Source organism: Coffea arabica, chromosome 1e (assembly GCF_036785885.1).
Source record: "Coffea arabica cultivar ET-39 chromosome 1e, Coffea Arabica ET-39 HiFi, whole genome shotgun sequence".
Classification (NCBI taxonomy): Eukaryota; Viridiplantae; Streptophyta; class Magnoliopsida; order Gentianales; family Rubiaceae; genus Coffea; species Coffea arabica.
Window position 1 is genome coordinate 56,051,211 of NC_092311.1, and position 13,723 is coordinate 56,064,933.

General features: G+C 37.9%; 2 protein-coding genes and 1 non-coding gene across 3 annotated transcripts; 1 reads left to right on the top strand and 2 right to left on the bottom strand.

Moving 5' to 3' along the window:
• Positions 1–664: 664 nt before the first annotated feature.
• Positions 665–8,142, bottom strand: LOC113735687 (probable glutamyl endopeptidase, chloroplastic). The gene is made up of 15 exons (XM_027262683.2): positions 7,769–8,142; positions 7,257–7,467; positions 6,956–7,066; positions 6,189–6,234; positions 5,720–5,829; positions 5,132–5,635; positions 4,679–4,807; positions 4,096–4,398; positions 3,560–4,018; positions 3,363–3,428; positions 2,816–2,876; positions 2,585–2,734; positions 2,206–2,343; positions 1,677–1,975; positions 665–1,095 (listed from the first exon to the last, which is right to left on the bottom strand). Coding segments are annotated over exons 1-15 (2,919 nt in total). The 5' UTR covers positions 8,100–8,142; the 3' UTR covers positions 665–1,094.
• Positions 8,143–9,082: 940 nt separating this feature from the next.
• Positions 9,083–9,771, top strand: LOC113735678 (calvin cycle protein CP12-2, chloroplastic-like). Its single transcript, XM_027262673.2, has one exon. It carries the CDS (start codon positions 9,181–9,183, stop codon positions 9,565–9,567), a length of 387 nt encoding a protein of 128 aa, XP_027118474.2. The 5' UTR covers positions 9,083–9,180; the 3' UTR covers positions 9,568–9,771.
• A 504-nt stretch (positions 9,772–10,275) lies between these two features.
• On the bottom strand, positions 10,276–11,767 carry LOC113735669 (uncharacterized). The gene is made up of 2 exons (XR_011821709.1): positions 11,672–11,767; positions 10,276–11,369 (listed from the first exon to the last, which is right to left on the bottom strand). It is a non-coding gene; the product is annotated as an uncharacterized protein (transcript).
• Between the last annotated feature and the right edge of the window lie 1,956 nt (positions 11,768–13,723).

The following is a 13,723-nucleotide window of genomic DNA, read 5'->3' on the forward strand; positions in this document are numbered from 1 at the left end:
TTACTTTTCTCTTATATATTCATACACCCATATGATAGAACACCAGATGGATAATTATGGTTCGTTAGTTTTCATTTTTAAAAAATCTGCACAGTTTTTCTCCGTGCTTCCAATTGCTGCTGATGGTATTTGGGCTTGAACTGTTCCGCATTCTGCTTGACCTTTGAGTTTACCTGATCTTGATTTCTGAATGCAGCTCTAAAATGCTGTTATATAAGCATCTGTTCTGTGGACCGGATTCTTGCTAGATAGGAGTATTAACTTTGATTTCATGACACGAAATTAGAGTTCATGGTAGATGAAATTTCTGCTTACAAATGCCGATTGGTGGATGGTTCTAAGTGGAGTATTAGTAACCGAGGGCACAAGGGCTAATTGTCCTCTATTTCTCGTAGTGTTTGCTATAGTCCTTGAATGCGTAATGGCTTGCATGAGAAGTGTAAACTTGGGCTTTTCGCCTTCATTTCTCGAAAGACTGTTGAGTACTTTTTTTTTTTTTTAAATTGTCAATCCGTTGTGTACGTCGAGTATCAGGAGATTTATTCTGAAGTTGCACGAAAATGTACAAGTACCACGTAATCAACGGATGGGTAATTTAAATTCATAGAACTTTTTGGTTGTCCAGACACAAAAATGTGTAAGGAGCACATAATTAACCGATGGATGGTTTAAATGCATAAACTTTCTGATAATGGTTGTCAGAAATGAATGGCAGTTAGTTACACTTATTCATTTTACACCACCAATCCTGTGGATTGCCTCAGAATGAAGTGTCAATTTACAAGAGCGGCCTCCTGATGTTTGGGTGTTGAATAAATTGCTGCTAGTGCGCAACACGAATACCTTGAATGCTCCCCAGCTCCAGCTCCAGCTCCAAGCCCCAGCAGGGCAAAACCAAATACAGAAAAATGAAGAGCTTGTACAAGTATTACCGTAGGGGTAGAATCATGCCCAGCGATATTAAATAAATTGACCTTGGAGTACAGATCTTAGGGCAGGGACCCGAACCACAATCTGAAATCAAGGTTGCTGCTTTTATTCCTGCCGATTGACATCCAACCTCGGAACTCCATTAATAACAGGCTTTAATGGGTTCTGCAAATCATGTAGTCGTTAACCAGGAAGCAATTTATTTCTTAAAAATTCATAGGGGAAGAAACAAAAGCAACCTGAGATGTTCGAATACTACAATCAGAAAACGGTAAAAAATCACATCTACAACTACGCATATGCACAAACACAGCACGATCCAAACAAATCATGGAGGCAGCAAAATTGAGGCAAAAGGGGAAATATCATGGGGGTTACGGCAAATGTTATCTGGTTCACCCCTATCAGAACAAATTCTTGACATCTAGGCAAGGAAAGAAATAGTCGTGTTATAAGATCTAGTCATTGACAAATCAAGCAATTTCCATAAGATGATTAATGCTTTTCAAAAACTGGAAGCAAAGCTTCCCAAATTAAGTGGTTTAGGCAATTTAAATCGCATTCAATGAAGAAATCAGAAAATTTTATAGAGAGTAAAAACACGTTATTTATGTTTATTTTTGGCAGCCAATCACGCATAATTTAGATCTCAATACAAAAGAATTAAAGCAAAGACCAAACTCAAGTACCGAACTCCTCCTTCCATCTTCCCTCTATAATTGATGTATAATGGACAAAGAAATTACCACAAGGATGATCTTTGGGAGAAATAAAGTGTAATCTTTTGTTGATCTTCTAGCTCTCTGACTCCTTCAGCTGTATCGACGACTTTGCTTTCTGAACCCTCTGTACCTTTGATGTTGTCTGTACAAGTAGTAGAATCAACACTACTATTCAGTACACAATATCTTTGCAGCCACCTGTCAGTCTCCCAGAGAACATGCATTATGCTTTCACGTGCAGCATAGCCATGACTCTCAAAGGGAAGAATAACCAGACGAGAAAGTGCACCATGTCCTTTCAAAGCATTGAAAAATCGATCGGACTGCATAACATAGAAGAAATCAAGAAAATCAAATTCTCTGACATTGGTGGTGAGGCCAACAGTTAAAACAAGAAAGCGGCTTTAGATTGCAAAGTAGTAGTACAAACTAACAGCAACAAGAAGAACAAAGGCCACCGACTTATAAGAACACTGTGCAGATTAATCTTTAAAAGATATAAATATCTTTGGTAAAGAAAACTTTCAAATATAAAGTGGACTCGCACTTTTACCTGCATTGTTAGGGTTCCAGGATTGTTGTCCTCTTCGCCATGAATAAGCAAGATGGGCTTCTTAATTTTATGGGCTGACATGAATGGGCTCATCTCAACGTAGGTAGTTGTGGCCTCCCAAAGAGTTCGATCCTCATTCTGAGCCAAGAAAAAAGAAATAGGTGAATATACTGCCAAAACCTTTACTAGAAAAAAGTATGGAAACCACAGAGAAAGAAGTTCAAATCTTTCTCTTGCCCCCTAATTGAAATGAACCAAAAAGAGAAATACCATAAAATGGGAACAAAACCAACAATAGAATTAAAGCGTGGTGTAATGGAAGAACAAGGAAAACAACTAAAACCTCAACCTCTATTACGTCTATTAAGGACACCATTACCTGAAACCCAAAAGGTGTAAGAGTTCGGTTATAGGCTCCAGATCGAGCAATCCCACAACAGAAAAGATGCGGAGCATGTGCCAGGAGGTTAGCAGCCATGAATGCCCCGTAGGAATGACCGCCAATGGCAATTTTTTCTGCACGTGCCACCTTCAAAGGATAACAGTATGAAAATCAAACATATGTCCATGTCTCCAACTGAAATTGGCAAGGACAGTTCAAAAAACTTACACCCCTACATATAACTTCCTCAACAGCAGCCTCCGCACTTGAAACAAGTTGCTCCACATACCTAGTGAACATAGCTTTTAATTAAACTGACATTGACATTTAGGTTGGAAATGGTAATTTAAAGCTTTGTACTAATACTGCAAGCCAATATGTTCATGCATTCTATTGATGATAATAGAATTTACAAGGTAACAAAGCCTGCACAAATAAAACATACTGAAGTGCAGAAAGGAGGAGTGCAAAAGGTGGATATTAAATTTAGCACAGGAAACATCCATCTGCATGACCTCCAGCAGGAAACATCACCCTTCGCCTCTTATTTCCTTTCACTAAAACTTTCATCAGCTAACCACTCTTTTCAAGTCTGTTATGTCTGATAAGCTAAGGATTCTATAAATCTTTCGTTTTCCAGAGGTTATGTTTGCACAGGTAGTAACCTTCACCAAATGACTAATTACAAAAACTTCTTCCACTAAAAGAGAATAGATTCTTATCCTTTTGAGTTTGAATGGAGAACCAACATGCAAAATCCGTATATATCATATACCTATCATTTGCCTCTTCATCTCCCTCACCAATGATGGGAATTGTCGGTCCAGACAAAACAGCGAACCTGCAAATCAGAGCAATCTTAAAGTTGTAAGATACAACAAATCTGATGACAAAAGTCTGCAGGTGCAGTATTGATATTCAATATACATAAATCATAAATAAAACCCAGCAAGTGGAGAGAAGAAACCCTGCCTCCTTGCCAACCAAAGTAGAGGGGACGTTGGTCCAATTCCAGCAAACTCATTAGGAGAACCACGGACTTGTCCAGCTGCATCTTTACTTTTAAACTCACCTGGATATGACCAAACCAGACATGGAAGGGGTCCATCTTTTGAGGGATCATAACCTGGTGGAAGGTACAGGGTTGCAGTAAGTTGAACTCCGTCCTTCCTTTGATATCTGATCATCTCCTTCTGTAATGATGCTAGCTGAGGGTATGGATGGGGGAAATTTGTAATCTGGCAGGGTTTCTTTTCTGGCCAACTTAGTATGAAATATTGGGTATTTTCAGTTTTAGATTCTTTAGAAGTAAGTATTTTCAATTGATTAAGATACAACTCCCCTTCATTCTGATCGGACATTAAAGCAACAATAGTTTCGTAGTATTTATCCTTATCACTTTGCCATATTCGTTCCTTGTTCCCTGTATTTCTGAAAATTCTCATTTCAGTATCCCAGTACATAAACAAAACATCGACGAAAAATCCATAGACGACACACAAACTCACATGTCAAACAAATCCAAAAATGGGATGTTCCCTTCTGGAGTAGCACCAATTCCACTCAACAGAACATAAATGCCTTCATCGTCAGAATTTTTCACCTTTGCAATCACATAAGTTCCAGCAGAAGTTCTCCGCAACATGGGAGAGCCAGGATCAGAGTAGACGTCTTCTGATGACCTATCAAATAGTATGCGTGGACTTATGTCCTCCCTGGACCCAGGAGAAATAACCCAGGTTCTTATCTTCCGTGTTTTGTACCAGGACTCGTACACCAAAGCAAGCGAATCATCGCACCAAGAAATCCCTCTGTTAAGATGAAAGGTCACAGATGTCGAGCAAGATTACCAGTTCTATCAAGCATGATTGCAATCAGCCAATAACAGAAATTATGTAGGATTGCCAGGAACTGAATTCAAGGAGCAATGCTTCGCTGTTCCAAAGTAAGCCTTCTCAAGAATTATCTGTTGTTTTTTATGCTTGCGAGTTTCCAAAAAAGATGCCAAAATTCAGAAGACAATGCACAGGAGCATACACAAACCAAAGAAAGTTGACACAGACTGCAATTGATAGGAAATAGTGATCATACCCATAGCGAAGATCAAGTTTATGTAATATAATTGGCTGTTCATTTTCAAGTGGCACAGCAGGTTGTGTATAGATAATGTCACGCGGAGACACTTCAACTTTGGCATCACCACCATCTTGCGTCTCAACCCTGATTTAATAACCAACACAAAAGCAAAATATCAAAACAGTACCGTACCACAACTGAAAAGCTACATATAGTAGCCAGTTTTTAGAAGTAGGCACAGACCAAGCAGCAGAGACTAGCAAGTATTCATAACTCTATAGTGTTAACAGGAAGAAAGGAAATTGTTAACCATACCTCTATAGCGTTTAGAATGTATTCATACCCCATTAATCACATAAAAAATTTGCCATCAATCAAAACATAAAAGCTTTCTACAGAGAGAGAAAGAGAGCGAATAGAAAAAGGAATTCAATTAAAGACAAAAACAGCAGCAATTTTTGGGTATACCAGTAGAGGGTGGAAGGTTTGTCAGCTCTCCAATTAATTGATCGCATCCCTTTCCGCACACTATTGAAAGTAATAGGAATGTCTTCAGCCAAGGGCAAATCACAAAGTTCTCTAACAAATTTCCCATTAGCTGTCCACACCTGGACCTTTTTGGGAAATCTTCCACAGGGTACAATAAAAGAAAATGGCCTATGAATTGAAGTACTCAAAATATATTGCTCATCTGGAGATGGTTCCATTGAAGTATATATGGCCGGTGGTCCAATTGGCTGCACTGACCCATCCAGAGAGGCCACAACAAGTTGTGTAGTAGCATAGTACTCAAATAAATCTTCATCATATTCGTCTTTGAGCAGATCTTGGAAGGTTCTCGTTTGAATAACATTTTTTTGCTCATTAGACTGAATCTTAGGACCAGAGGGAACTAAGCGCTTCTTTGGTGGCTCCCCACGAGATAAAGGGATTGTACAAACCAATAGAGTTGAGTTATTCACCCAGACAAAGCTGAGAAGGAAATCACTTAGTTACTAGAGAGAAGGAAATACAATTTTTTCAGTAAGTTGGCCCGACAGGAACAGTGAGTCATACTTATCAAAAACTGCATTAACATATACATCCGGCGAGTGGAACAATAGTCTAGCTTTTCCAGTCTCCACATCAGCAACCCAGACTTTGAGCTTACTGCGACTGTCATCATCCTGTACATAGCCAGAATCAGGAAGTCTAGCCAGTTACCAAAACAATAATTTACACGGGAAAAAGCATGCCGCCATAATATTGTGCCACTGATTTTGCAACCAAAGGAGGGAAAAAGAAGAGGAGAAACTGGTAGCTGCTAAAATTCTAGAGTGCCAAATTCAGGGAACCTTTGAAACTAGCAGTGCTTTTAGTTTGACCTTAAAAAAACGAGAATTCTCGACATGTTTGTCAACTCATGTGCTTTCAGTAAGTCAACCAAATGGTACAAGTCACCATTAAGAGCATCCAAAGGTGTCAATGGAATAATTGAAGCAGCACAAGTTTAAATTACATCAACTACTTAAAATCCGAAAAGTACCTCATCAGCTCGAACACTGAAGGATAAATGCCGACCATCCTTTGACCTTTTAGGAGAAAAACAACAAATCACAAATTAGGCGAAAGGTGCAGTATAAATTCACAGAAGGCTAAATGTCAACACTAGTCATCAACTTGAAAGAAAAAAGAAGAGTCACACTAAAGGTCAGAATAGATCCCAAGTATAAAAACTGCAGCAGGTTGGCACAGAGCAAAAGACAAAATAGTAACAAATGCACCCCACTTTAGCAGTACCCTCAATATCTTGTCCAAGCCCTCAGTAGATGCAGTCAAGTTATAATCTTACATGAGCTCAACAAAATCATAAATTTTTTCTTTAGAGATGAGAAAGAATACATCACTAAGTGTAAGAAAGTAAACCTGGAAATTAACATTTCCTGGCAGAAGGTGATCTCTCTTCCCATGAGAAGTAGACAAGCAGTGGATTATGTGGCATTTTGAGAAAAAGTGAAGAAAATGGACTCATGGCTTCAGAATACCCGAGTTTCATTACCAATCACAATAAGGTCAATCCTCTACGTGGTCTGAGAGTTAAGACTTAAATTAACGTAGATGATGACATCAAAGATGGATAAATTGAGTACATATTATCACAATGCAGTAGAATGAGGGATATGGCCAACTGCCAGTCCGCACATAAAAATGAAATGAGAATGGGATAACAGCAATACTGAACTAGTTAAGGACTCCAAGAATCAGTGGGTTGTAAGTCTCAAGCTAAAAGTTGAAAGAGGGGGCGGGCATTACCAAGTAACAAAATTGATTTTAGCACCGTGTGGGAGGCCGGTGATCTCCTTCTCTGGACCTAAGGTACCATCAGCATTTAGCAAGTGGATCCCTATACCCATGTAAAATGACCTGAGAAAAATGATGAGCGAAGCATATAGTATCATGCCATGTTAGACTTGCAAATACACAAGTTACTTACAACATTTGGAGTCTAATTATATCCGTGATTGCATTAAGTGAGTGAAAGAAACAGTATGGAAGAATGCAGTAACAACAACAAAAGCGAAGGAAAAGACAGGAAAAATTCCAAATCACTCACATACGGCTTCGGGAATTACATTTTCCATCAATGCGAACACCAGCGAGCTTCTCCTCTGGCCTGGCTAATTCTGCCAAAGGAGGTAAAGATCTCCGCTTGAGGAAAAGTATTTTATCCCTCTGCGGAGAGAACGAGAGTGCAGGAAGAGGGGGAGCATCCACTATATCTCTAATTTCTGGGGGAGGAAATTGATATCCATTGGCGCCCAAATCTGTTGATTAAACGATAGAAGTGTAGGTAATGCAGCCAGCAAGTTTTTAAGCTTTTCGTAGATTAGACTCATCCATAACTAATCGAAGCCTAGTAGTACTAAAGAAGAGGAGAGAGAGAGAGAGAAAGAAAACTAAAATCAAAGTCCAGATTTTGCATACCTATTAAGTAAGTAGTACTAGTATAAATCGTTGTTTTAACCAAAAAAGAAAAAGGAAAGATTAGGCAACCCATTTCCTTTATTGGTTTTTTTTATAATCCTTAATAGTAGTATATTATTAAAAAGTTTATTTGATAACAACCTTGGTTTTCAGGTGATGCAGGAGGATCGGATGCATTGGAAGCAGCACCGTCCTCCACAGCGACGGCGTTTACGGGTACAAGATTGTGGATTCTGGAGGAGGGCATGGGGATGGGTTTGAGATGGGAAGAGGTATTATAACAGGTCCCGGAACTGGAAGTTGGTGAATGCAGGGCCGGAAATCTAAAGGGTAATGGGACGGCTTTGGGGAAAGGAGAACGGGGGGAGGAGGAGGAGGAGAGAGGCTTGGGGAGATGATGATGGTGAGGAAGAGAGAGGGGAGTGGGAAGGGAGTGGGAGGAGAATCGATGATAAACTTTGTGAAGCCGCATTTTCACCAGTTTGCTGGCTGCTGCAATAATAACAACACATTATCGTCCCAGCGCTACTGCCGCTCTACTGTTATCGCTAGTAAAAATGATACTCCACTTAGTAGTATACTGTAGACTTGTTAACTACTACTACTACTACTATTATTATCCATTTATCAGCAGTAGACTTGTCATTAGAACCTTACCTCCCATCAAATTGTCAAATTATATAATACTTTAAAAAATTTACACGAATGCATTGTGCATCCGTCTGATCCAGTGTGATTATGTCCCTATCAATTTCACATATGCTTAGTTGGACCTCCCCGTAATTAGATTAGCATAGAGTAAAAATAGGGACGACGATTGATAAAAAAAAAAATAACAGACTTGTTAGTCCATTAAATTTACAGACGAAGAAGTTATAAAACCCAAAAAAGAACTTCTTTCTTTTTTTTTTTTTTGGTTAATTCCATTCATAAAAGGTCAATTTGCCCGGGAAGGCAGAATATTTCGCGTTCAGGAATGGCCGAATCCTCTTTTTAAGTTGAGCGTATTTCACACGCTAGGTTGATATTTCCTTTTTTTTTTCCCTAAGAATGGAGGAAAATTAGCCATCAATCAAATGAATTGAGTACATTCGTTCACCTGTGCCTAACTTGATCCAAAATCATCATGACTCTCTGGTTTTTCCTCAACTAATTGAAAGCACAAAATCGATTCTCCAGTGCGAAACCAACCCGCTGATGAATATATATAGACAGACGTAAGAATGAAATGCTGTGAAAATATCATCAAGAGCTGCACGTGGAAGGAAGGGAAAACATAAAAATAAACTGCACAGATATTTCATACCAACCGAATATAAAGCAAAAAAAAAAAAACAATTGGTAGCGGAATGACGTGGAAGATCTTGATAGGAAGACAAGTGATAAGAAATGTATGTTCAGGATTCATTTCACACTCCTGTTACTGTTAGTACTATATTATAGGAGCGAGCGTATGGCTTCTTGCGTTATCTGGTAATAAATAATAATTGCAAAGCTTACAACCCCTACTGGACTGGAGCAATAAGAACCGGGAGAGTGTCAGAATTATAGCCATGGCAGCCATAGCTGGTGTGAGCCTCTCAACCCCACAAATATTATTGTTCAAGGCATCACACTCGACCCTCAAGTTCCCCTGCCTAAACCACCCATGCAAGAGTTCCACCACCACCACCCATTTTGTGCACCGGGGACTATCTGTCCGGCCCCTGGCTGCAGCACCGGAAAGGCTGTCGGACCAGGTGGCTGAGAGCGTCAAGCATGCTGAGGAAGCATGCGCCGGTGACCCAGAAAGCGGAGAGTGTGCTGCCGCGTGGGATGAAGTCGAGGAGCTGAGCGCAGCTGCTAGTCACGCCAGGGACCGCAAGAAAGAGACGGACGTCTTGGAGGACTATTGCAAAGACAATCCTGAGACTGAGGAGTGCCGTACCTATGACAACTGATTTCGGTCATGCTTGTTAGTTCCCGATCCCATGGGCGTCATCTTTATCTTTATCTTTATCTTTTTTTTTTTTTTTAGTAGTAAGTAATCATTTTCAAACCTCTGTACTGTTTGATTATGTTCATTAAGAGTCGTTAAAATGGATGGATGGATGATCACTTTTCATCATGTTTAAACGAGCATATACCATATACTGTTGATCTTAGATTTGTTTGCAGAAATCTGTTGATTTAATTTGTTTCTATTCTTTCTTCTTCCTTTTTTTTTTTTTCCAATCATTCTTGCAAAGTGCGAGTGTTCGGATTTATTTGGATACATTCAGTGCTTGCTTTGAGAGGAAAATCATGCGGTTGCCAAAAAGAACCAACCAACCAAAATATTTAAGCGAAACCAAGAAAATCAAGCGTACAACTATACAGGGACGAGCGAGCTCGATTGGAGGTTAAAAGTTAGTAGTATGAACATAACTCATAATGTCAGGCTTGGCAGCCCAAGTTGCGGAGTAGGAGGAGGAGTCGTGTATAGAAAAAGAGTAACTTCATTGAGCTAGCTTCCCTTTTGGAGTTTGATTTCATATCTTGCCAGAAAAAATAATAAAATTTTTTTTTGAATTTAATGACTAACCGTGGCCAATCAACTATTGTCAATTTAGATTTGGTCTGCAAGCAACATCTACTCAAATTAATATGCACAAGCTAACAATCCAACATACTAATACTTGAAAGTGTATAAACAATCTCCAGCAATTACCATTTCAGAGACCCTAAAAAGCTGAAATAAGCATATCAACCAACTTCAAAAATAACTAAAATAAACCAACTTACAATCAACTAAAAACTGACGACCAGACATTGACTCAACTAAGAAGTAACAAATGCTTAACCAAAGATTTATTTCAGTCGAGGAAGTAATCAGCAGAGGCAGCAATTGGCTGATTCACACAGGAGAGATGCCATGGGTCTTGCAACAGTGGTGGTGGTTGAGGTAGAAAGGAATCCTGCAGAATTGGTTGAGGCAGAAATGGGTCCTGCAACATCGGCTGAGCCGGAAAGGGGAGCTGCCATGGCTTATGTGAGGTATCTGGAATTTCTTGAGTATCAATCGCCACACCATTGACTTCAGATGCAATGTGAATCACATCATTCATGGAACGCAAACGATCAGACAATTCATCAAACTGAGCCCTCAAAACCTTATTTTGAGAAGCCATGTTTTGATACATTTGATTGGTGGCATTGATTCTGTCCGAGTATGATTGATTTTCTTCCTTTAAGAGATTCACTTGACGGAGAAGCTCTTCAAGCTGCTGGTGCTTCTTATTTCGAGACCTCTGAGCAGATAAGCGATTGGATTCCTTTCTCTTCATCTTCTTCAAATCACACTTAGCATTACATGGATCCCCCTTTGACCCGAAATTCATAAATGATTTGTCTGGTGCCATCTTTTTTCGATGTATTTAATTGAAAGTTAAGTGAGCGTTTGGAGCGAATTTTTGCTAAAGTTTAGACCAATTGCGAACCTGATGACTAATAGTTACAAAATTTTTGGCCGATGAAAATCAATTTGAGGGTTAGTTCATGAAAACACGTAAAACCAGTAGAGAAAAACTACTGAAAATGAGTGAAGAAGGCGAATCCGGCGCATGAGGACAGTGTGTGTCATGAAATTTTCTGAGGAAGAGGAAAACGTAGAAACATGATCGGTTCTTCGAAATTCCTTAATTCGCAAAACTTATTAATATTTAATTTTGTTAAATTTGAAACAAATTTTTTTGGGGTGGGGTGAGACAGCAATAGAGTAGATCTGCAAAAAAAGAAAGTAATCATGCAATCAAACAACTGTTCTGATTTCTGAATCAATCAATAAGCAAACAAACCAGCAAATCTAGGAATGCTGTAATCAGAAGCCAACGACATAGATTATTCCAAAAACATTAAAAAAAAAGATAATATAAATGAAATCTATACTAGATGAATAAAAACAAAAAAACAGAAAATAAACTATCTGAAACGAAACAAATAAAGAAAAAAAAAAAAGAAAACAGCAATAAACAGTAAAGAAACTAAGGGAAAGGGAAATGAAAAGGAAAGGGGAAAAGAACTAACCTGTGCGCAAACGAGGCGACGGGAGCGAAGAAGGTCGACAAGACCGTGGGGATGGGGTATTTATAGGAGAACATGGTGGCTTCAGCGTCTAAGATTAAGGGATTTAATAATAGAAAATTTGGAATATTCTAAAATAATTCGACCGAGTGGGGTCTCGTAGCCGTAGGTGCCTGCTGCAATATAACGACAGCAAAGCAATTGATGCCCATCGGTCATCTTTTAAGAGTTTTTTTTTTTTTTTTTTGGCCCATCGTTTTAGGTAAATGTTGGAAGGACCAATTACCCAACAAATTAAATCTTCTTCGGTCAGAATAGTTTTGGGTTGTATTTTTTTAGATTTTTTGTAAAAAAATTATTGTAATAATTTAATATATGTGAGAAATATGATTAAAAAATATATTTATGAAAAAATAATAATTTTTCTTTAAAAAATTATTATCCAAACAAGACCTTACCGATTTCTATCAACTTACCAAATTCCGTATCTGTGATACATAATTAACCAAATCCAGTTAAATTCAATACTTATTGTTTTGTTAGCAATACGAAATTATTAAATAATAGGTGACATTGGATGATTGACATCTTAAATTTTTCTTATGAACTATTTCTCTCTCTCTCTCTCTTTTTTTTTTTTTTTTTTTTTGGTTTACTATGTTCGTGTTATAATTTTTGTATTACTTTGGGTTCCTTTTCATATTTCCTCCTACCCTCGCCTTTTCATACTTTGAAATAAATTGATGGTGTTTGACGATGTCGAAAACCAGAAAGGTGTGCATGCTTTAGGAAAAGGTGCGGTCAATCCGAGTTACGATGCTGGCTGAATTCGCTGACCGTTTTTTAAGGAAACAAAAAATACCAAATTGGAAAGTAAATCCACGTAAATTGATGCTCGCATCTTGGGACGCGTTTTGACAATCAATGTGAGAAGAAAATAATTAAAAAAAAAACTTAATCTTGAACTAGACAGCTTGCTTTGAAAGACCACCTAAAAAATTAGGCCCATGTGAAAACTCTGAAGCCTTCTAGATGCTAATAGCTTTAGCCTGTAAGGGAAGGATACGGCGCAGGGACGGTATTAGAAGGATCGTTCCTAAACAGTTTACGGTTAACATTTGATTAAAAAATATTATACGATCCAAATTTGATCTTGTATCTCAATTTTAATAATATATATGGGATCCATAAAATTTTATTCTAAAGTTATAAATTGTTAAAAGTAAATTAGACTATGTGCAAACAAAGTTACTCCGTATACAAAATGCACATCACTGTCAGTTGCAATAAAGGAAAGTGCAATCATTCCTGCCCGTGGTCCGTAAGGAAATTCGCTCGTGTGGAAACTCGGCAGCGACTTTTAGCCTGCTAGGTACTAAAATACACTTTTTGATAATCTAATTCAATATTTATATTTAACGAATTCATATGTTAATATATTCGAATGTATTTGATAATTAAAAATAAAATTTTAAATTAATTAAATGATACTAAATTTTTTAGGTAAAACTTACTTTTAAAAATAAGTGATAAATTATTCATTTATCACTAGATATAATATATACTCATATGTATTTAATTTAATATTTAATAATTTAATGAATTCAAATTTTAGATTTCAGTTTTCAAATTTCACTTTTATCAAACGCATCTAAGAACTTTTGCCAGTAAATGAATTTTGATATGAACAATGTCTTGTCCAAACCTAAGATGCAAAAGGTTATAAAAAAAAAAACTATTTGGGCAGGTCTTGTTCAATTCTACGACATGTAGGGCCTGTTTGGAAGCCAGATTTTTAAACAAGTTTTTTACCTAGTTTTTTAGCAACTTTTGCTATAGGGACCCAAAAAAACTTTTATAAGTTTTTTACCTATACACTTCAAAATATACAAAACACAAAAAAAAATTCCCTTCCCTTTTTTTTCTTCTTCTTACCCCATCCCAACCCACCACTATCTTCGTTGCCATTTCCTTTTTTTTTTTGGCCTTTCTCCCTCTCCCCGCCATCTTCCCCTGCCATTCTCTCCATTTACCCAGTTTGTATGACCCTTTAAA